This window comes from Ochotona curzoniae, unplaced genomic scaffold (assembly GCF_017591425.1).
Source record: "Ochotona curzoniae isolate NIBS_2020 unplaced genomic scaffold, NIBS_Ocur_1.0 scaffold_4683, whole genome shotgun sequence".
NCBI lineage: Eukaryota > Metazoa > Chordata > Mammalia > Lagomorpha > Ochotonidae > Ochotona > Ochotona curzoniae.
This window is the reverse complement of record NW_024467121.1, coordinates 17,730,769-17,753,907: the sequence shown is the minus strand read 5'-3', so window position 1 is coordinate 17,753,907 and position 23,139 is coordinate 17,730,769. Positions and strand designations below refer to the sequence as shown.

General features: G+C 40.1%; 1 protein-coding gene across 19 annotated transcripts in view; it reads right to left on the bottom strand.

Moving 5' to 3' along the window:
- Positions 1–23,139, bottom strand: part of CELF2 (CUGBP Elav-like family member 2) — a 353,199-nt gene that overhangs the window by 56,153 nt on the left and 273,907 nt on the right. For 17 of the 19 annotated variants that reach the window (XM_040968109.1, XM_040968110.1, XM_040968111.1 and 14 more), the window contains 3 exons: positions 19,722–19,801; positions 15,526–15,684; positions 6,726–6,789 (listed from right to left, as the gene is read on the bottom strand). In XM_040968109.1, coding sequence (XP_040824043.1) covers positions 6,726–6,789; positions 15,526–15,684; positions 19,722–19,801 — 303 coding nt within the window. Of the gene's footprint in view, positions 1–6,725; positions 6,790–15,513; positions 15,685–19,721; positions 19,802–23,139 lie in introns of all 19 variants that reach the window. The other 2 variants (XM_040968126.1, XM_040968118.1) reach the window with 2 other exon arrangements.

The following is a 23,139-nucleotide window of genomic DNA, read 5'->3' as shown; positions in this document are numbered from 1 at the left end:
AGGAGGAGACTGTGAACTCCTTGAGATTTTATGCCAAAGTGCACGGGATGTGTGCACTGAATGTTTTTGGGCGAAGAACTTCATAGCTCCCTAGGACACCTAGAAGAGATACAAATGCTGGTAGAAAACCATTGAAGAGGGGGCCTGGGTTGCAGTGTGACTGTGTCACGTGAGAAAACAAGAAATCAGAGCTGAGCTGTGAGTGGCAACATACAGAACATAGGAAATGGTTCCCTTTTTTATTCTACAGAACAAGTGTATGCATGCGTGTGCACGCACATGAAATAGGAGCCAAACAGGCCAGAGACTGCGAACATCTGCAGAGTGAAATGGAGGCAGGACCCAAGTGGAGTCTGGAGCTAGGAACCTTAAGAGGGCAGCATGGGGACCCAACAGGACTTGCTCCTCCTGATCAGGAGACTGCAGTGCAATGAAAGCACCTTCTTTTCCTTTCTAGGGCATTCTCCATGGAGCCAGAGTCCCGAGACCTGTTCTCTAACCAAACCTTCTGCAGAATACTCTCACATTAGCTCCTTGCATTCTAAATACTACTGATATCTCTTGCCCTCTAACACATCACCATAATCATCCCAGTATGCGGGTTTCTTGACCGATCACTGGCAGTAATATTTACCCCTGCTGAGTATGACTGATACTTTTTGGGTTCTTCCTACCACAGAGGTGCCTACAGTGAGGGGAAAAGGAAACAAAAGTTTGGGAAAAAGGAATCTGGCTAGGGCAGCTGTGTGAGGACGGGCTCACACTCACTGTCATCCTGCACTTCCTTAACCACACAGCACACATGTTCAGCCCTGAGTCTGCTCCTAAAGGGAGACAGAAGCCCACTCAGCTCTGAGTTATTCTCCCCTGGGGCTGGGTAGAGCCAACAGTGATGGTGCCAAGGGCAGCCTAAGCTCCGTCTCTGCTTTCACTCTGGGAATTCCTATCTGTCACTTTTCTTCCTTTGCAGTGAATGAGTGAGGCCTGCCCTAGTCCTCTGCCCCAGCTCCTCTCACAGGTGCCTCCTTGGTGCCTACTCCTGTCCTGCTCCCACACAATCATTGTGAAAGGGCACCAGGAACAGAGGCACTCATCACCCATCGCTGTGTGGGAAGCTGGTTCCGGCCTGGCAAAACAGTTCTTTTCTGAGGAAAAAAAAAAATCTGTGACATTTAACTTCACAGCACTCTGTTAAGAAGGGCACCCCTCAAGATCAGGGGAAACAAGCTGGGTGACTAAAGAAACAAAACATTTAAATCACTTTCAGGAAATCTAACAACGTGCCTCTATCAAAATGACACACACTCAAAAGTTGGGAATACAGGGATTCAACTTTCATTCCTTATTACTTGGGGAAAAAAGCCTCCTCAAAAATGAAAAAAATATGTACAAAACAGATGTGCAATATGCCTACTTGAAACCTAAGATTTAAAAAAAAATTATTTATAAGGAGAAGGGCATGAGAATTTAATTTAATGTTCACCTTAGGTAATTTTGTGTCTTATTGTTCATAGCAATTACCATAAATCTGCATATCAATAAGCGAGAACAGATGTCAGTTGTTACAAGTGCTTGCCAATCAGGTCTGTTAAAAAGTGACAGATGGGCGGTTATAGAACATCCTCATAAGGCCTATTAGCACATTCACAGGAAGTATCTGTGGTGCTGTGGGGTGCAGGAGATCCAGCTTTGGGAAGAACCCAGGGTCGTTGTGGGTCTGAGATGAACACTTCCCAATGCTGGGAGTGTGTTCTATTTGAGCCTTTCAGATCCCTACCACATTGGTTTTGCAAATGTCTTCCCTATTCTCCACTTGTGATGGTCTTCTCAGAGAATGAATCACTAATTAATAAAAGGGGAGCTATTTTGTTGTTTAGGGCAAATATTGGCACTCCACAATTTTATTGTTACAGTTGAACCTTAGGCCATATAATCTAAGGCAAGGGAATGAATACCAGCTTTACTGAAAAGCTGAATTAAAAATGAAGCAGCTTCTCTCCGTGTTCAGCAACAGAGACTATCTTCAGCCAATGAGTTTATATAATTTCTGTAATTTACTTAACAACAGTTCCCCACACTAGAAAAAGAAATTCCTCTAACAAAGAAAAGCTCATTTTTAATAAATTTGAAATGTTTTTCTAGTATGAGGAAAGGAAGGCTGTTTTCCTGTTACTCTATCAGAAGAGCATCCTTTTTAAGAGCTTGGGTTTCTATCTGAGGCTCTGGCTTTGTTGCTTGACTCACTAAACCATTTGTTTAAGCACATCACCTCTGCCTGTGTTTATATAAAATGGGCCTGAGTTGGCCCTGTTTTACGAGTCTGGGCAAACAGCTCGGGTTTTGGATCAGGCTGAGTGGGACATGAAATGTGGATTTTCCTCTTACTTCTACAGTGACTGTTGATGAATTTTTAACCTTGCTAAGCCTCAGCTGTTCACCAGTAAAATGGGATATCAATAACATGGCAGCTCCTACCTCATAAATTTGTGATATTTGAGAATTACATGTATCAAACCACATCATGCCACTTAACTGGCCCTGTGGTCTTACATAACTTACGTATTAACCTTTTTATACTTCTGTTTTCCCAGTTGTAAAGGAATAATAACAAAGTGGTGCTATTGTTCTTGGTAGGCTGTGAGGACAAACTTCAAGACAATTACAAGGAGATCTGTTTGAAAAACTGAAATACTATATTTGACTTTTGGTAATGGTCCTCCTTTGAGACATGTGTTTTGAAGAAATCAAATACACTGGAAAGATTCTTTTCCTTTACTCTTTTCTTCAAGAAAAAGCCAGACTCAGCTCAAACTCAGACCCCATGTTTCTGATATTTCAGAAGTCCTTGGAACAAAAACCAGTTGAACCAGGAAATAGAGAAGTTTTCATTAGAAGTTTTAAGGGGGAAATAAGTTCAGTTCACTTCAAAGTGACACAAAATGTATACACAAAAGCATTCAGCTTATGAATATGTGATCCTAGTCATTTTTGTTTTTAAATTCCATTGCTATAGATTTATTCTATAAAAATCATAAAACCTGATAAGGTTATTTCTAGTTTGAAAGGAAATCAAAAGTACAGGTGAAACATTACAAGTGATTTTATGGATGCAACTACTTAGTATTTTACCACCTAAAGCTCCTTTTTGTTTTTCTTGGCTTTATTTCCATCTCTACAGAAAATGTTTAACTCCTACACATGAGGTTTTTCGTATCTCTAGCTATAAGCCTCAGTCATCCAAGGGATGCACTATTTGAGATCTGTTCCAACTATCGGTTTCTCAAATATTTCACCCACTTTGGTGATAGTGTTCCAACCTAGGTTACTCCAACAGTTTTTTTAATACATTAAGATTAGTACACATTCAATTGCTAACACACACAAAAAAATTACATTTAAACTGTGTATATGTCCGCTCTTACAAACCACTTAACACACTTTGACATCAAGTAGGGCTGTGGGATCTCTCGGTCCTTTCAATCCTACTGCTGCATGACTTCTGCTGCCTCGATCACCTGCCAGGTGCTCTGTAACAGATTTTGTTGTGTCCAAACTATTTTCACACACCCTCAACAACTTGTTCCTGAAAAAAGTGACATTAGCTCCTACACACACACACACACACACACACACACACACACACACATATTGGCTTACAATAAAGATAAAGCCAAATTTCTTAATTAAAACCTGGACATGTAAGTGATATTGACAGCATATCTGAAATCTATACCTATGTCTATCAAAATGTAGTTATTCACTCATTCACTCAAAAATGGTTATGAGCACTTTCACAGGACTAAGAGCTAAGTCCATGAGCTGTGAGTCCATGCACTCTTGAGACTGAGTGTGGACTAGAGCATAAGATTAAATCCAGATTAGTCAGAGAGGGAATAATGAAGAGAATAATGAAGAAAGGATAGATGGATAGATAGATAGATGGATGGATAGAAGGAAGGAAAGGGATTTATGTGGCCACAGAAGAGGAGAATTCTTCTCACAACTGGGGGACCTGAGAAAGCTGCTTCTAAGAAGTCATTCACCACAATCACATCATGATACTAATACAGACTAATGTGCAGGGCAAACATTGGATCACACTTTTGGGACAGAGCAAGAGCAATCATATAACTTTATTGAGTAAATAATACTCTGAAGCTTTAGTCTTTCAAATATTTAGCAACAGAAGGACTTGATTATCCTTCTTCATAGAAACTGTCCAGAAGACAAAACTGTGACATCTACATCTTGAATACTCTAACTAGTCAAGATACGGTCGACAGCAGACTGTATAGCTTTTGATTTCACAGCCTAGACAGACAGCACATTGAATTTAATATGCTTGAGTTTCAAGAAGTGGTTATTTTAGAATACGCAGAGCATTTACAGATGCTTTTAAGATCGCTGCATGCACTTTGGAAGGTGATTCACGGGTACCTTGAGATTTCAAAGGGGCACACAGAGCACCCAAATGCCAACATCCTGACCCACAGCTGGTATAGCAAAGGCACAAGTATCCTAATGAAAAATGACAGAGCATTTTGTCCACCCAGGAAGACGGGCTCAGCATTAGCCTAAGGATCCAGTCAACTGCAGGGGGAGTCAGAGAGCCACGGGTGGGGGTGGGGAGCTGGGTGCTTCCTCCAAGGAAAGTCCCTAATTTTGCATGTAAGTGGGGCCATATTATTAGAAGAAAGAGAACCTTCCAAAAGCTAGAGATGTGACAAATAGGACATTTATTTTAGAGCTTGCAATTGGGAGGTCTTTTTTCCCCCCTCTTCTAAATCACAGAGAATTCTGAATATTTTACTTATGCCTTCTCAAAATGAAAAAAGAAATCAACCATTCAACATGATTCTTAATTCTTAATTTCCTCATGAAAGCTTAATTCATAAATACTGCAATGATTTAACTATATTATTTCAAGATATATATATTTTCCTAATAATTCAGAAGTTCTATTGCAACAGAAGATGCTGGAAATGCCAATGGACCTAATGTTCAGAACATAAGTCAGCAGTATTTTTTATTACAGACCAATGCACACCACCACACAGGGCCACCATTAGCCTGTGGGCCACAGTGAAAGGCTGGACTGCCCATCAAAAAACACACATAGGGAGCAAACTCTTGAAGATCTTTCCAGAGTCATTCAAAGTGAAACAAGAAAAAACATGAACGTGTGTTTGAAAAAAAATAAGTGCAGGAAAGTTTTCATAGTAACAGATAAAGATATTTGGTTTTTATTTTGCATGCTCAGATTCGTTTCATTGATTCAGGGTGTCCTTGATTAAAGCAGACTCTGCTTGATTCGAATATGCCAAAAACCTGTTCTTTGCCTTCTCTCTCTCCCCTTCTGGAATCAAACAAGCAAAAAGTGTTCTAACTGCTTCTCGCGGCAGGTTAATGGGCACCTGTGTTCTGATTTATTGCACATACTGCCTTCCCTGGCTCAGTGTTAAGTCAGGATATCAGCATGGAAGGTGGCACAGTAGGAATGACCTTTCGCTAATCACTGCACCTCAGTTACGACTGGCACAGCTCATTATACAAAAGAATCCTTCAATGAGCAGGCTTTCAAATGCAGTTACACTTTGATTTTCTAGAGAACAAAGATTATACTTCCACGTAAAAGCTTCGGATGCACAATTCTGTCAACTGAGTTACTACAGTAAAAAAAAGGCACCATGTTAATTGTCTGTCGTTATCAAGGGACTGCAAACTGTATCAAAGAAAGGCCTGCAGTCTTGGCTTTCATTATGGAGGTCAGAACATTTTTATTGACTCCGTATTATTAAAATTTTAGAGGGATGTCAATCATTTTCATTGCTTCAGATATAGGAATCTTGTTCGGAATACCCCAGCAATCAAAACCATTTAAGAAAATAGCACACAGCTGGAGAGTATACTATGCAGAAATTCTCAGCTCCTTCCTCTTATAACTGTCATTTTTATATTAAATGTATTAATTTTATTATTTTATGATACAGTTCCATAGGCTCTGGGATTTCCTTTCCGCTTCCCCAAACCTACCCTCCCTTCACGGATTTCCCCTATATCATTAAAATATTATAGTGTTTCACAAACAGTAATAGGTCCGTCATTCTGCTATTTCAGCATATCCTGACATTGTAGGTATGGACAATGGCAGAGAATCCAGTATCCTATTGTCAAGGTATATTTAATAGCTTCATTGGAAGTCTATCTTTGATCTGGAAGTACAGATGAAAATTGTGTCTTCACATCTGTTTATTACACAGTTACCACACATCCTCTTAAATGAGAAACCATAAAACAAATATACAACAGGAAGAAAAATAAGAAATTTATAACAACATGAAGTTAAATTACATGCTATTGTATGATCAATGTGTTGCTGAAGAAATGAGAAAGAAAATCAAAAACCTTGAACCAAAGGATGCTACCATATGACCTATGAGTCAGTGAACAAATAAGGGGAAAAAAAACTTCTTTGGATAAATGAAAACAAAAACAAAAATATCAACCCCCTTGAGATGTAGCATTACTGTCAACGCCCAATGATGGTATGCAGGAAATGCGAGAGATGGCAGAACTTCTCCAAAGTGGCAGGTGCTAATTTTAACAACCAAAATCAGGAAAATAGTTCTTATCCCCCAACTCCCGCCACTTTTCTTTCCATTCTGAACCAATCCAGAATTCAGACCAGGACACGATCCAAAAGACAGACACGCATCACAACTTACCAGCCATTTGCTGAATGCCACTGAATGCACCCAGGTTGCTGGAGGAGGTGGCCTGCTGCAGAAGCTGCAAGGGAAAGAAGAGGTGCAAAAATCAGACAATGCCCACCGAAGAGTAAGTAGCTCCAGTTTCCTTGACATGTATACAGTCGGTTGCTATTGCCTATTGATGGACTGACAGTCCCCAGAGTTGGGAGTGAAAATCCATATTAATGCCTAATCTTTAATAAGAAACACAGACACTGGGGAAACTAACACTGCTGCCTTCAAACAATCAATTTATTCTTTTAAACAACCAGGTGTTAAACCTATTGAAACTAACATAGCATGACTAATTGTATCTCTCTGTAGTCTACTCATTGCCCTAACTCATCTCTGTCAATCAAGGTACATTCCCTCCCTCTTTCTTTCCTGCACAGTTCAGTTTCCTTAATTCCTCATTAGAAGCACATGGACTCCGTGACTCTTTTAGGCTAAAATAAGATCGTCACCATAACACTGGACACTGTGCCGTTATAGTGTCACTGTATGACCAGGTAAACAGGCATTTTCTTGAGCGTCTTCCTTGGTAAAGAAGTCGACCAATGCAGAGAAGGCCCATTTGAAACTATGCCTCACTACAGACTCTTTTAAAAAAGCGAAGACATATTTCTGCATTTCTCTGTAGAGCTTTCAAAAAGCACGTTTTCTTGCCTCAGAATCCGCGGGTGCCACTGGCAAAGACATACGGCTCCTGCTCTGAAGGGTTCCCATGCTTGTCCAAAGGATTTGAACTGTAGGTTAATGTAACAGCTATCCTAAGTGTCTGACTGGATTGATTCTCAATTTGGTAAAATAGGTCAACACAGATACAGTTTGGATGTGGTACAAACATGCAGTTATTGCCAACGTTCAAATGTGAAGACAAGAAAGCACAATTTTGTCAATCTGTTACAGAAGCACTGTTGAAGTACCATGATGGGGAGGCGCAGGATGGATTCACTATCTTAAAAGAGCTTTCAGAATGTCTGTGTAGCTATATGGAACAGAACATGGAACGCTGCTTGTTCCTCTCGTCAAGTGCAGGTCTCTCTGATCTATCAGAAAAGCTCTACAATCAGAGATGACTCCAAACGGACTCGTATCAACTGACACGAGAGTACCAAGCAGAGTGGGATGTCAGTACTCAAACCTGTTTTGAGCACAATGATATTGTTGGACTTATGGGTGTGAAAACCAGAAAAGCATCTGCAGTGTTCACTCAGTCCTTGCTATATATCAATTTCTCTCTCTCTCTCTCACACAGACACACACGCAAACACACAAAGAAATACGTGAATGAGGGAAGGGAGGGATCACCTATTTTAACGTAGAAATATCTTAGGTTTAATTGAGTTTTTCATTCTTTAATGCTTCTGTTCCTCAACTCCCCTCCTTATATTAGATTTTTAAAGAATTAAAGCAGGGCCTAGCATGATGGCTCAGTGGCTACATCCTGCCTTGCATATGGGTGCCGGCTGTGTTCTGGCTTCTCTACTTCCCATCCAGATCCCTGCTTATGGCCCCTGGGAAAGCAGTGGAGAATGGTCCAAAGTCTTGGGGCCTTGTGCCTGCATGGGAAACCTGGAAGAAGCTCCTGGCTCTGGATCAGCTCAGCCACATGGGGAGTGAGCCAGTGGATGGAAAATCTTTCTGTCTCTCCTCTCTGTAAATCTGACTTTCCAATAAAAAATAAACCTTTTTTTCAAAAAAAGAATTAAAGTAAAATTAAATTAGTTTCGAGGGTATTTTGTGGAACTAGTAACACCTATTCAGCTAAGAGGAAATACCTGGCATACCATTAAACCTGGCCTATTTCCAAGAGAGAGCCAGGGTAAAATATGTCAGTCAACAAAGAGATAGAGACTGCCTCGGGAGCCAGACCCATGTCAGAGGAAAGCAGTTTCAATTAATAGGGTCTGAACAAGCACTGCTACACAAGAATCAAAGCCCCCGACAGGAAAAAAAAACACAGTAAGTGCTTATCAAAATATGTTCTTTTTTTTTTTTTTTTTTTTTAAAGATTTATTTTTATTATTTTTTCATTGGAAAGGCGGATATACAGAGGAGAGACAGAGAGGAAGATCTTCCGTCCGATGATTCACTCCCCAAGTGAGCGCAACGGGCCGATACTATGCCGATCCGAAGCCAGGAGCCTCTTCCGGGTCTCCCACGCGGGTGCAGGTTCCCAAAGCTTTGGGCTGTCCTCGACTGCCTTCCCAGGCCACAGGCAGGGAGCTGGAAGGGAAGCGGGGCTGCCGGGATTAGAACCGGCGCCCATATGGGATCCCGGGGGTGCAAGGCGAGGACCTTTAACCACTTGCGCCACCGCGCCGGGCCCCAAAATATGTTCTTATAATTGAGGCTCAGATTAATCTTCTTTCAGGTCTGGAAATAATTTGCAGATGCTGTCACAGAGCATGTGCCAGTCATTTCTGTGAGTTTTGAACCTTAGGAGATGTGCTACATGACTGAGTGAGGCTGGGCGCACAGGTCTTGTTTTTCAAAAATGGCTGAATGGGAACCTGGACTCATAGGAACTAGGAAAAGGTAAGTCAGATGTCATATTTAGATAAAACTCTGAAAAGCACAATAAAACAGATGGACTGTTAATACTTGAACAACTCAAGCTTGTGAAAAACAATCATTAAACCAAATGTATTATTTTTTAAAGGAAGCTTATAGATGATAGGTCAGAAAAATGACATGACAGAGCATGTCTTTTTAACAGAACATCTGACAGAATCGCTCATGAGATCCTTGTGGATAAGATGTAGAAATAGGAGGGGTGGAGTCAAGATAGCCAACGGAGGTAGACCAATGTGACCGGGGGCCTGGAAAGTTAGGGACGGAGCAGACAGAAGTGAGCGCAAGAGGAAGAGAATCGTGGGGGCCACTGTGGGAAATTCCCCAGTGCCGCCAGGACTGAGAAAGTTGGCAGTAGCAGTGAAATAGACACGAAAGACTGAGCTGCAACCTGAAAGGGTGAAGGAGGGTGCCCTGGGATGCGGAGACTCAAGCGAGATTTGGTGAGCAAAATTTAGAGAGTGAACTTTGGTGAGTCACTAACACAAGGAAGAGCCTCTCCTTAGCAGGGGGTGAAGGGCAAGGCGGATCTCGGGAACAAAACACGGTGAAGGGTGCCTGAACTGAACAATATGCAGCAGGCTTGGAACCAGGCTGTCGGGCCAGAGGAGAGGGCACCTAGGCACAGAACCAGAGACTGGGTGAACCTGGGACTTGGAACCATCCTGCACTGGGCTGCGCCAATCTCAGGGCCATGAAAACTTCACATAAGGGAGACCTCATGTCTACAGATAATATCGCCCTAGTTTGAGGTGTCTACAAGATCACAGAGTTGTGGGAGTGAAAAAAGGGGAGGGGAAGCAAGCACACTAGGAAGAAGAAAAAAAAAATTCAAGGGTCAGCAATAACTCGGGTCACCCACAAGGTGTCAGCAGAGGTCAAGGGTTAGAAGTAAGAAGTAGAAGAACTCCAGTGGCACAATTGGCTAGTATGCGGTACTTACACAGAAGTGAGCAGTACATGTCAAGTACCCCAACAACGCAGCAGAGGCTAATACCAGAAAACACAAAGACACGGGGCGAGGTCACAGGAAAAGAAATGAGTCAGAGCAAGGAGCCAGTGCCACCCCAAAGGGTCACCAAAAGTCCTGGTCAATCGCAGAGATGAAAGATGAAGAAATTGACTATCAGACACGGAATTCAGAAAAATAATTATAAAATTCTTCAGAGACAATGAAAAACGATTGGAGGAGCTCAAGGAATTAAAAAAAAATCACAGATCACAGAAAGGAAATTAGTCAAAAATGAGATCCTTGACTTGCAGTACAAAGTTGGGAGCTTATCCACCAGAATTAATACAGCAGAAGCCAGGATCTCCGAACTGGAAGTTTTTATTTTATTGAAAGGAATGATCCATCAGGAAGTGACTACCAATATAAACATCTACATGCCAAACACCAATGCACCCAGCTACATGAAGCAATTACTGATGGACTTAAGGGGAGACATAGTCCTGGAGGTACTTGCAGAGGCCATAGGACAAGAAAAAGAAATCAAAAGAATTCAAATGGGAAATGAAGAAGTCAACCTTTCACTATTCGCAGATGACATGATCCTTTCCATAGAAGAACCAAGAGACTCAATACAGAGACTGCTAGAACTTATACAAGAGTTTGGTAGAGTGGCAGGGTACAAAATAAATGAACAAAAATCAACAGCCATAGTGTATGCAAACAGCCCCAAGATGGAAAAAGATCTAACCAGCAAGGTACCATTCAAAATAACAGAGAAAAGTATGAAGTATCTAGGAATAAACCTAACCAAAAATGTAGGAGACCTCTTTGAAGAAAACTATGAAATACTTAAAAAAGAAATTGAGGAAGACCTCAAAAGATGGAGAAACATACCATGCTCCTGGATAGGTAAAATCAATATCATTAAAATGTCCATACTACCAAAAACAACACATACATTCAATGCAATCACCATCAAACTACCTAAAATATTCTTCATAGAACTGGAAAAAATGATACAACAGTTCATCTGGAAATACAAAAAACCATGAATAGCTAGAACCACCCTGAAGATTAGGAAGTTAACAGGGGGAATCACAATTCTGGACTTCTGGACATACTATAGGGTGGTGGTTATCAAAACAGCCTGGTACTGGCACAAAGATAGAGGATCAATGGAGCAGAACAGAAGCAACAGTAGGGAACCCATGCAGATACAGCCAAATGATCGTTCACACACACACACACACACACACACACACACACACACACACACACACACACACACACACAAAAAAACAAAAACACAACAATCCAGGCAACTGGGAAGGTTTCTTCAATAAATGCTGTTGGGACAACTGGTTAATAGCCTGCAAAAACAAGAAGATAGTCCCACATCTTTTACCATAAACTAAAATCAAATCTAAGTGGATAAAAGACTTAAACCTACATCCAGAAACCTTCAAACTTTTGGAAGAAAATGTTGGAAACACCCTGCGAGATTTAGGTGTAGGCCCTGACTTCCTTAAAAACAAACAAACAGCAAAAGCAATAGCAATAGCAATCAAGACCAAAATAAACAAATGGGACTACATTAAACTAAGAAGCTTCTGTACAACAAAGCAAACAATCAACAAAGTAAAAAAGCAACCCACAGAATGGGAGAAGATCTTTGTACACTACATAGGTGATAGGGGGCTAATTTCCAGAATATACAAAGATCTCCAGAAGAACCAAAACACTAAAACAAACAAACCACTCAAGAAATGGGAATGGGAAATGGGCAGACATTTCACAAAGGAACAAACCCAAATGGCAAACAAACATATGAAAAAATGCTCAAGTTCCCTGGCAATAAGAGAAATCCAAATTAAGACATCAATGAGGTACCACCTAACACCAGTAAGAATGGCTCACATACAAAAAACCCACCAACAACACCTGCTGGTGAGGATATAGGAAAAAGGGAACCCTACTCCACTGCTGGTGGGGCTGCAGGCTTGTACAGCCTCTATGGAAATCAGTATGAAGAACACTCAAACAACTGAAAATCTGCATACCATATGATCCAACAATTTTACTTCTAGGAATATATCCAAAACACCTGTTACACGAGAAACCAACATGCACCCCTATGTTCATAGCAGCACAATCAATAATTGCAAAAACTTGGAAGCAACCGAAATGCCCATCAACAGAAGACTGGATAAGAAAACTATAATTCATCTACTCCATGGACTACTACTCAGCTATTAAAAAAAATGAAATGCAGTTTTTTGTGGCCAAATGGGCCCAACTGGACAACATTAAGCTAAGGGAAATGAACCAATTCTAAAAGGTTAGATACCACATGTTTGCCTTAATTTAAGATGAAATGATGTCAATCCAGAAAATAGTTCCTGTAAATTGTAATATTATTTCAACCTCAAACAGCCTGTATCACATGCAATAAGATATTGTGATGTAATCAATGAACCAACAATCAATGTGAGTCAGACTGTTTATGATCTACATCAAAGAATTGTAAAACCTAATATACTTTTAATACCCTATGTTATTCCGTAATGGGGCAGGAAAGCAGAGAAATCTTCCACCTCCTTAGACTGTGTGAGGAAGACATTAAGTATAACCTATCAAGAATACAACAGGTAACTTATAGATTATAGACTCGAATCAGCATTAGACATTAGCAAAACTATAAAGACATACAGGGGGAATCAAGAGTGATCTTGACAACCTCTTAACAGGAGGTCATATGCACAGAGCAGTGGGGCGACCCCAGAGTGGAGAAGGCGGGCAGGAAGAGGCTTGTATTCCAACCCTGGAGACTCCTGGATCCTCACCAAGGACTATCAGTATGGGCACCAAGGGCTATATCCCAACTGCCAAGGAGACCACAGGGAATTGGATTGCCCTTGTAGGCCGAGAACTCTGAATTTCCCACATGGGAGATGGAAGCTGCCCAGATCCCTCCTCACGGGATCTAATGCCATCGGAACAATAGTCAGGAGCCCTGAGCTGTCCTCAGAAACAGAAGATCAGTACACTTCCTTTGGGACTTGGGAGGGAAGCTTACACTCTGGTCCTTACTTAGTTCCAACTTTGGATCCCTACCCTCTCTTGTAATGACCATCAGGATCACTACGGACCCCCCCCCCCCAAATTAGATTAGACAGAGACCAATAAGGAAAGCTTAGAACCAGACAGGAAATGGTCTGCTTAGACTCACATATACCTTACTAAGTAGGACACAAAGATTAGTTACTCCTCACTAAGGTATTGAAGATATCTCTGCACACCCGTCCTAAAACTGTTCTGTGCCTCAATTGTTGACATATGTCTTGTTAAGAGTTATAAGCCAGTTTGGACTATCCTAAAATTTGCCAAGTTCAGTAAAAATTATGCTTCAGTACTATAAACTGCTAAATATAAAAATGAAAATAGACACAAGACAGCTGAATAGTATTCTATAGCCATTTTAAGGTCTATAGCAGCCAGTTGTGTATAACGTAAAATTGAAATGTCAATGAAGTAGTCACAGGATGTGGTTAAGAACTTGCATTTTCTTACATGTCAGTCACTCAATACCATGTCAATTAACTCCATAATGCTGTAAATTGTTGTTGATGTTATGTTGTAGCTTTTAATTGGATGGGATGTATTCTGCCAGCTCTGCTTTCAGACCAGAGATAGTCTCCTCAAGAAACTGTTGAATTGATCTGGACAATAAGATGCTGGACTCTGTGCTTGGTACATGCTTGCAATGAAAGAATCATGACTGGATTTGAACTGTAATACTGCAACAAGGTGGGGAAATCCACCATGGGGGTAGGGTATGGGGAGGGGTTTGGGGAATCACAGAACCTATGAAACTGTCTCATAAAATGAAGTGAAATAATAATAATAATAATAATAATAATAATAATAATAATAATAATAATAATAAAAGATGTAGAAATAGCTGGAAGGTGGGAGTGAACTTGGTCAACAATCAGATATTAACAACTCAGATAAAAATAGGAAAAGTATGCTTCTTACAATCAGTGGTGTGCCAAATAGCCATATCCTAGCAGACCCCACTGGGCACTGGGATGGGAGGGATAAAAAGACGAATGTAATCTGAGCTGTACCCACAGGGCCATCACAGAAACAACCTTGCAAGACAGAAAGGACATGTGGAGCTGAAATCCCATTGACCACTAACTGTGGGATCTGGGATGAGGTTAAGTAGCCTCTTTCAACCTCCCCTTCCTCATGTTAACCATCAGGGTAAGCTCACCTTTCAAGGAGATAGGGAGAACTCTTTACACAACCATACGGTGTATAGTTTCTGCTACCAAGTATAGCTAACGGATGATACCACCCTACGAGGGAGAATAAACACGCACAGTGATAGAATCAGGACACTACGGTAGTGTCTGAATATGCATGCTTTTTCTCTTTGGGGCTGGAGTAAAAGGCCCAAATTCACAAAACGAAAATTAAATGAATAAATGAGAAGTTCAGAACTTAGATGACAAAGCAGAAAAACAGGAGCAGTGTCTCAAATAGAAAATAAAAATGGAAGATTCTTCACTGCCTTCTAGTTCCCATGTCACATGATTACCACAAATGCCCCTTTCAAGTTACAGTGAGCTAGCTCTCACTTTGTCCTGCTCATTCTTACTAGGCAAGTTACTTCCAATTCTGGTCACAGGATTTCAATAAAGACACTGATAAAAACAAAATGGAGAGCAGAAAGGAAAAAAGAATAAAAGTTCAGAAACCATGAAATGTAACAGATGAAAGAAAAAGGTCTGTTGAGCCTGACTTTTTTTTGTTTGTTTCAGATAAGTAAAGTAATATACTGTCAATACAGTTCCACTGGGAAAATCCAAAATGATAAAAACCCTGGTTGCAAGAGATCTTAATTATATCCTATTAATCACCCGTAGTGGGTTCTTCACAGAGCTGCCTCAGATAACTGTTAAACAATCACCTAGTAAGCATGTTGCATCTTATCTGTCAAAGGCTGAGCCTTTGAATCACCGGTGGGACTTCTGTCCAGATGTCACCAGGCAAGAATCACATGAGTTATGTTCTTAAGCTAATCAATGCAGCTCAGAAAACTATCCTGCATTAATGCTAATCTCAATTATTTTCTGAGGCTCAAAACCTACTGACAATGAATTCCTTAGCACACTTAGGGAGAAAGTAGGTTTCAAGAGTGCAGTGGGCTGCTTCTCGCACACTAACTTCTGTACTTACCGCCAGGTACTGCGGAGTGAGTCCGCCCAGACCCGTCAGGTTCCCCCAGGTGGCAGTGTTGAGCTGTTGCATCTGTTGCGCAAGCTGCTGTTGCAGACGCCTTTGCTCTTTGTCCTTCTGAGTGTCAGCAAACTTCACCACGATAGGTGAAGAGCAGCCCTGTGGTCAGACACATTGGAAAGTGAAGAGGAAGTTACAGCATGGTTGACTCCTCTCAGGGCACTCAGTCAGCACTGGCCCTCTCTCAGACTACCTTGGAGCACACTGGAAACACTTATAAATGGTTTGATACTCCTCCTCTGAACGGGTAGCACTGATAGAAAATTCCAGGAATTATCATTGGCTTCTCTGGGGGATTTGGGCTTTCCTTGTTTTAATGATTCAACTGCCTCTCCTTCTGTCTTCATGTGGGCTCCTTCAACCTTCCAGGACCTCCTCCACAACAACACACTTTACCCATGTTCTTGAATTAAGCTTTCTGGTTTACTTGCCTTAGAGATGGACTTAACACAATCAGAAGATAACAGAAGGAGGAAAATGCAATGGTAGTGGAAACAATATCTCTCATTTATTTCTTTATTTTCTCATTTTTATTTGCATGTTTTTTTTAATACTGGAGTTGTGGGTACCACATCAAACTGGCAATAATAGGGAGAAGTGGTTTTCATTTTAGGAAGTGTATGTGAAAGGAGACATTCAGAAAACATAGGCACTCGCCAAAGTATCTGTACATGTCTTTTCAGAAAGACGTTTCTTTTCCCTTCTTGTATCCATTCTATCTGAAATCCCCATTGTAAACCAACCAACCAAGCCCCCAAACCCCAAAACAGTAACAAAAGCAAAAGAAGCCCAACAGAAGCACCATCTAACTGAAAGGAGATACATCCTAAGTGGCAGCAGGAGGACTCCATGGAGCTTCTTTCCCTAAATTTCCCTAACTCCCTGAATCTTCTCATTCTCGCAGCTTTTCCCAGTTTCAATTTCCTTTAAAAGGCAAAGAGTAGGGGTAGTAACAAGGAAATGGCCGGGGTCATATAACAGGCTGAATTCGTTTTTGAAGCAGATAAAATCATCTGGGAAAATAACAGCCTTCCAACTCAAGCAGGAAGCTCTCCTTTGCAAAGCACCTTTGAAACACTTGCTGCTTGAAGCACTCAGCAGAAACCCGCCTCCCTCTCCAGCCTTTTCTCCTTCCTCAGTATGGCTTGCCTACACATTTCACCACAATTAAAGCTGCTAAATTTTGCTGAGGTAAAAAGAAGTAATTCGACCCAAGTGATTAAATAAAAACTTTTATTGAAACTCAGCATGATAATAGACCTCTCTCTCTCTCTCTCTTCTCAGAACTGTTATATCCTTATTTAATTGAGCTTTTCTCTTCTAGGCCCTTTGGGTCATTTTTCTTTCTTCAACGAAACAAACTTGTATGTCTGCCCTGCCCCCATCATCTTGTGCAGTTTCTGGGGCAGTAGTCTTGAATTCCCTCTCTCTCTTTCATATCTATCTATCTATCTATCTATCTATCTATCTATCTATCTATCTATCTATCTATCTTTTTTTAAGTGAGAAAAATGAGAGGACCAAGCCCGTGAACTTCCAGCCTAGCAGTCTCCAGGTCTGGTAGGCAGAAATACTGTATAAAATTTAAATGTCAGTCAACAGCATAAAAATAATATTTCCATTGAAAAAAATTCCATAATTAATTATTTATCACCTCCATTCTTCAACATTTTGTCACTTTGTAAAGACAGCAAAATATCCTGAATCTAGAAATCACACAGAGAATGGGTTTTGCATGGAAAGGGGTGTTACTGTTGTGTAACATTTGTTTCATTACACATTGCAGCATCCCCTCTCAACAGTACCTTTATTCTTTCACTTCTTAAGTACTAAAAAGTGCTATGAAAGCAAAAAAAAAATTTGGCTAAAGGTTATGCCTTAAAAATGACTATCCTATGAAGGAGGGGGAAAAAGAGGGATGTAGGGAAAGGTGGAGAGATGGGCAGTACAATATAAAATCAATGGTTTTTAAGATCTTAAGATTCATAAAATTTTGGGTTAGATAAAACATCTTGGTTAGAGATGTGTATCAGAGTCCTGAAAATAATGTAGTTAAATAGAAAAACAAGCTAGTTCAGTGATACGATTACAGTGGGATTGCATTATATGCAATGTTCTACTTAAACATTTTTTTTAATGGAACAAGAAATACAATTGTCTGAATAGAGTCCCCTTTTCAGTGTGGATGTCCAGATCTTATAATAAATATGTTAAACCAGAGCTTTTAACAATAGAGAAATAATAATAAAGGATCAAGAATTTTAAAAAATATATACCCTAAGCCCTGTAACAAATATTTTCCACGCTCAGAACCTCATGTTTTCTTGGTCTGGGCTCCCCGCTTGTCTGCTCTGTGAGCCTGCCTGCTACAGTAAGACAGGAGAACCTGGCCTCTGTCGGCACTCTCTGCGGCGTTACAGGGGAACTCTGAAGGAAGGGTGGCACTGGTTCTCACAGTTTTGAAAGAATTTCAGTTGGGTCCAGATTAGTGAATTACAGAAGCTAAAAATAATTCAGAATGAAACACATGGAAGATAAATATAGGTTAAGACTTTTCAATTTTTGTTTTCTTAGTAACATTCACTGTCTTCAAATCGAAAAATAGCTAGAACAAGGATGGGAAACTGATGATGGAACAGTCCAAGGTAAAAGAAAGGGGAAACCAGAACGCTAGCACATACATAACTACATGATGTACGGGACTGGATTTCTAGATATTTCAAATCCAGCTAATTATTTCTTAGCATGGCTCGTTTCCACCTGAGCTTGCCTTCAGGTGGGGGGTAGGAGTGTCTTAAAAATGCATTGCACTGAAAGGAAAACACATTGATTATATAAGATATGTTAAATATCAAAGTCAAAATGAACATTCAAAAAAGACAATAGGCTTTGCAATGCTGGAATCACAACTCAGAAAAAAAAAATACAGTAAACACTTAGTGACAATGCCATGCACACTCCTTTCCCCCCTCCACCCACTTTTTGATTCACTACAAAAAAGTTGCCCACGAAACAACGCATAACGATCACTTGACTCCCAGCATGCTTTGGGAGAGGCAGCATTGCAAATAACAAACAGAAAATAAAACTCCCCAAAACGGGAGTGAAAAAAGAAGCCCAAACAATTAATAAAGAAATTTTTAGCACATTAAAATTGAAACTGTCTTTTTTTCCCAAAAATATGAAAACAGTTTAACACCACAAGGCCACCTCCAGAAAGGATCATTCATACACAAAGATACATTATACACAATACAGCAGAACATGCACTCCCAAATGATTCTATCAGACAATACAGAGTAAGTAAGTACATCACTCTTAGAATGCCTTTGTGCAAAAACTTTGAAAGGCCATGACCCAAATCACAGACTCAAAGTACAGAGCCATCTATCTGTATTCTGGGTGCACATCTGCACCAGGGGACTTATCTGCCCCCTAAGCCACCATCTCTCATGAAGAGATCACATTTGAGCCTTTGTGTTTGTTACTGCTCATTTTAAAATTTTCAGGGGGAAATGCATAAATTAACATCCTCACTGGTAAGCAGGAGGAATAGTAACTTGTTCCAACATTTTTGAGGTGCAAAACCACAACTCTGTTTGACTAGATCAACTTGACACTAAATTAAAAAACAAAAACAAAAGCAGAAACAAAACCAAAGAGATCCTTGTGACTTAGCACAAGGAAAGCAGCACTTTGGGTGGGGCTGTTATTATTTAATCCATACCAATCCTGGGGTGGGGAATGTATTTGCTCCTTTAGGTCCAGAATCACACTTTGCTTAAAGTGCATCAACACTTTACATCGCAAGACCTGTGTGGCTGAAATAAAAGGCTCAAACAATAACTGCAGAACAAACGGAAGGCTTTACTAATGCATTTCAGGTCATAGGAGAAAAAAATGGAGAGAGAGAAAGAGACACAGAGAGAGAGGGAGGCAGGAAGGGAGAGGGAAAAAGGGAGGGCAGGAGAGCGAGCAAGGAGGGAGAAAGGGAAGGTGAATGAAAGAATCAAAAGTAAGATGGTGAAAGTTTCAATCTGTGATTGTCATGTGAACAATCCACACAGGAGAGAATTGCTTTACCATTCCCCATCATTTGCACAAAGAAAACAAAGAAAGGGCAGATGATACAGTACCTCCATGGTCTGAGACTGATGCATGGCTTTGATTGCATTCTGTGCCATTGCCCTTGTAGAAAATGTGACAAACGCACAGCCTGTGGGAAACAAGGGGACAGGGAGCAGGAAAGACAAAAAACAACAAGACAAAAGGGTTGGACGCTTGTTAAACCAACACAGTCTACGAGAACTGCCACAAGACGACACTGTTCTCAGTAGTACATAAAAATAAACAACTTCTCTCTTTGGTTTCATCTTACTTTGCTTTTTTTAAAATTCACCATGCTGACTTGCTAGTCTGACCAAAGCAGAAAGATTTATTTATTAGTTTATTTTTTAGATGGAAACTAGGGAATGAAGTTGGGCACATTTTTTTTTTTAAGCCACAGGGTTTGAAATTAACAAGATCTAGTTTGCATTTTCTAAAATAAAAAGTTGCCATTTTTCATTTTCTCCTTGGCTGATGATCTTTACTGAGGGCATCCACACATCAGGGCTTTGTGTTTCAAATTTTATCGCGGATTTCAAAGAAGCTAATAAGAAAATACTCACACAAAGGGCAAATTAGCAAATGCAGTTCACGAGCTCAAAATGTCAGCAAATAAATATATCTAATCCCTTCTAGGTAAGTTAAAAATACAAATGTACAAATAGAAACTGATGCTATATAAATGCAAGCAAATATACCAAACCCAAGACAAACAATCTGGTAATTACTAATCATTAACAAAGGCAAATGTTCTATTACTCTGAAAATATTCAACAGTGCAATTCTAGTAAAGAATAAAAAAATTACATAGAATTTCTTATTAGTACAAAAAATCTGCGTGACTTTTTAAAATAATGACTTGTGAATCACATCAAGGATTTAACTCAAAGTCTAATAAACCCAGTACAACGTACTTGTTTCTGAATGTCTACTTGGAGGCCCACAAAGCTTTCCATATCTGCTTTTTCCTGTGGTATAAGCTAACCAGAATCTATAGTGCTGGCTTCTGCTTCTTGCATTGGCCACCACACAGGTCACTATTCCAACTACATGGCTCATTGCCCTTTCCACTAATAAAAACACTGCCTTCTGAAATTTACATTTTATTCATCATGCGCCCTTGGGCTTCTTAGAGAAAAAGACTGTGAAATTAATGCAGATTCAGGCTGATTTTATAATAATACCACTGCACACTAAAAGCTTAGCTAAAGCAATACAGACTTACTTCACTTATGATCTCTAATGACTTTAAAAGTGCATTGATTTTCAGCTTCTTTAGCCTTGCACAGTTTGAACTTAGGTATCAGAGGATAATTTAGTGTTCCACTCAATTTCCTCAAAACATTATTATTATTACTACTTAAAAGATTTCCAAATGAAGCAGATCTAAACACCGAGAGGCTGCAGCCTATTGTCGAGTCAGAGTGAATGCAGGCAAGCAGAGTCCTGGCATCACCATTATGAGACTGCTGCCCCTGTGGCCAATAAGCAAAACAGAACAGTTTACATTCAAACAATCAGCAGATTGTTTGGTTTATGTAAATCAATTCATGAGCCATAAAATATCCTCTTTGGCTTTGTATGTGTACCTGGTAAGATGATCAAGTCAATATTGTAGTAGCATCTTTTAATCAACCAGCAGTAAGAGGAAGCAACACCTGTCCAAAGCAGAATGGCATCCAGCCATGACAGTAAGCCAATGCGTTCTTTTCAGCATCACGTTGTAATTTTTTTTTTAATATACAAAAGGTCTCAGTATATGGGGATTCATAACCTTGTTAAGGTGGTCTTAAGAAGCCTGAATGAAGTTTAGCTTGCTATGAATGCTGAGCTGTTTGATAAAGTTCTCACAGCATAGTAACAGAGAAAAACTTACTATTTAAACATAATGCCTGTACCTAGACTAACTGTAGCTTTTGTCATCAGCAATTTAGTGGCCTTCTGTAAGGCATCTAGATGATGTGTGTAATAGAGTCTTTCTGAGACAGATGACAGTGCCTCTGCTGGTTTCCTATTGATGATAACCTCTAAAACTCCAGAGTCCCAAATTTACCATCTGTTGTAAAGTAACACGGCTTCAAACACACTAGGATCATCACCAACATTAATGGGCAAAATTACACTAAGAGATTTTTGTTTTTCCATTTCTCATCTTGAGGCTACAAATGGAAACAAAAGTAAATCATCTAATGCAGATCAATTTGAACTCCTAAGAAGCCAGTACTGACTCTGGTTTTATAGTCAGGAAGATTGTGATTTACTTCATTTGTTACTATTCTCTAGGAACACGCGCCAAACCGACGGTTTCCATGGGGAAGCAAAATGCATTAAAAAATGTAAGATGTCAATAAGAACCCAATAAGGCACAGTTTATGCGTTTACCACCATTTCATAAAAGCAGAACTTGTGTAAGTAACTTAGAATGACAGAGCAATTAACAGACCTCAGAAGAAAAGTGTCAGCAATGGAACAATAAAATTATAAACTCGAACCATTGCCCTTTCCTCCATGAAACGTGCAATTAAAAACCTGACTGATATTCCTAATTATAAAGTCCTCACCCTATCCAAGAAATGCTTTGACAAACATGATGACTTCTTTAACCTTTCCATTCTATTGGCAATGGTTCAGTAACTGAGAAACTATCTCCTTAGGGGTTTCTGTCAAGTTCTGTACCGTGTGCAGTGTTCAATTACTTAAGAGAAGATTGTGTCATTTATAAAGTGGGAGTTCACGTTGAAACTTTTCAATTTCTATGCCTTTCTGTATGAAGTTATGTAACTTTAGAACAAACTGCTTCTTGGAATGGTAGTGTGATTTCTCTCAAACAGGTGGTCATGCTAGTCCTATGGGTTGATTTTAACTTTCAACACCAGTGAAAGCACACTGGCTTATGGATTTGGTCTGTAATCCATGGCTTATTCCTAGCACTGGGTCACATAAGCTATGAACACGAACACTACCTGCTGGCTTTATTCCACGGTCAATTAGAAAGTTTTCCACAAACAGGTATCTCTTAGGTTTACTTTTCCCATCTTGTACTAAAGATGAGGTTCTGGGTTTGCTGGATTTTGACCACAGGTCAGGCATCAACTATTTTAGAACATCTGACGTGGAGTCTCAGCAGTTTTGGCTATAGAAAAAAATGCCGGGGGTCAGGGGAAGGACCAGATTGGGGATGAGGCCAGGGGAGACACAGGCATCAGGATGATGAAAGTGTTTTTGTTTAAGCTGGGGGAGGGAGCTGGTATAATCACATGTAAATGATCATCTTAAAATCTTTAAATAAAAACAATCAGAAAAAAGAAAGACTTCCATTAATGTGGCCAACTTGTAATTCACTTGCAATTACTTATTGCCTCCATTTTGAGAACATCCCAGATTGCTAACAGAAAGGAAAGGAGCTGAATTCTCACGTCCATGGCTTCCCTTCTTGCTGCTAACACA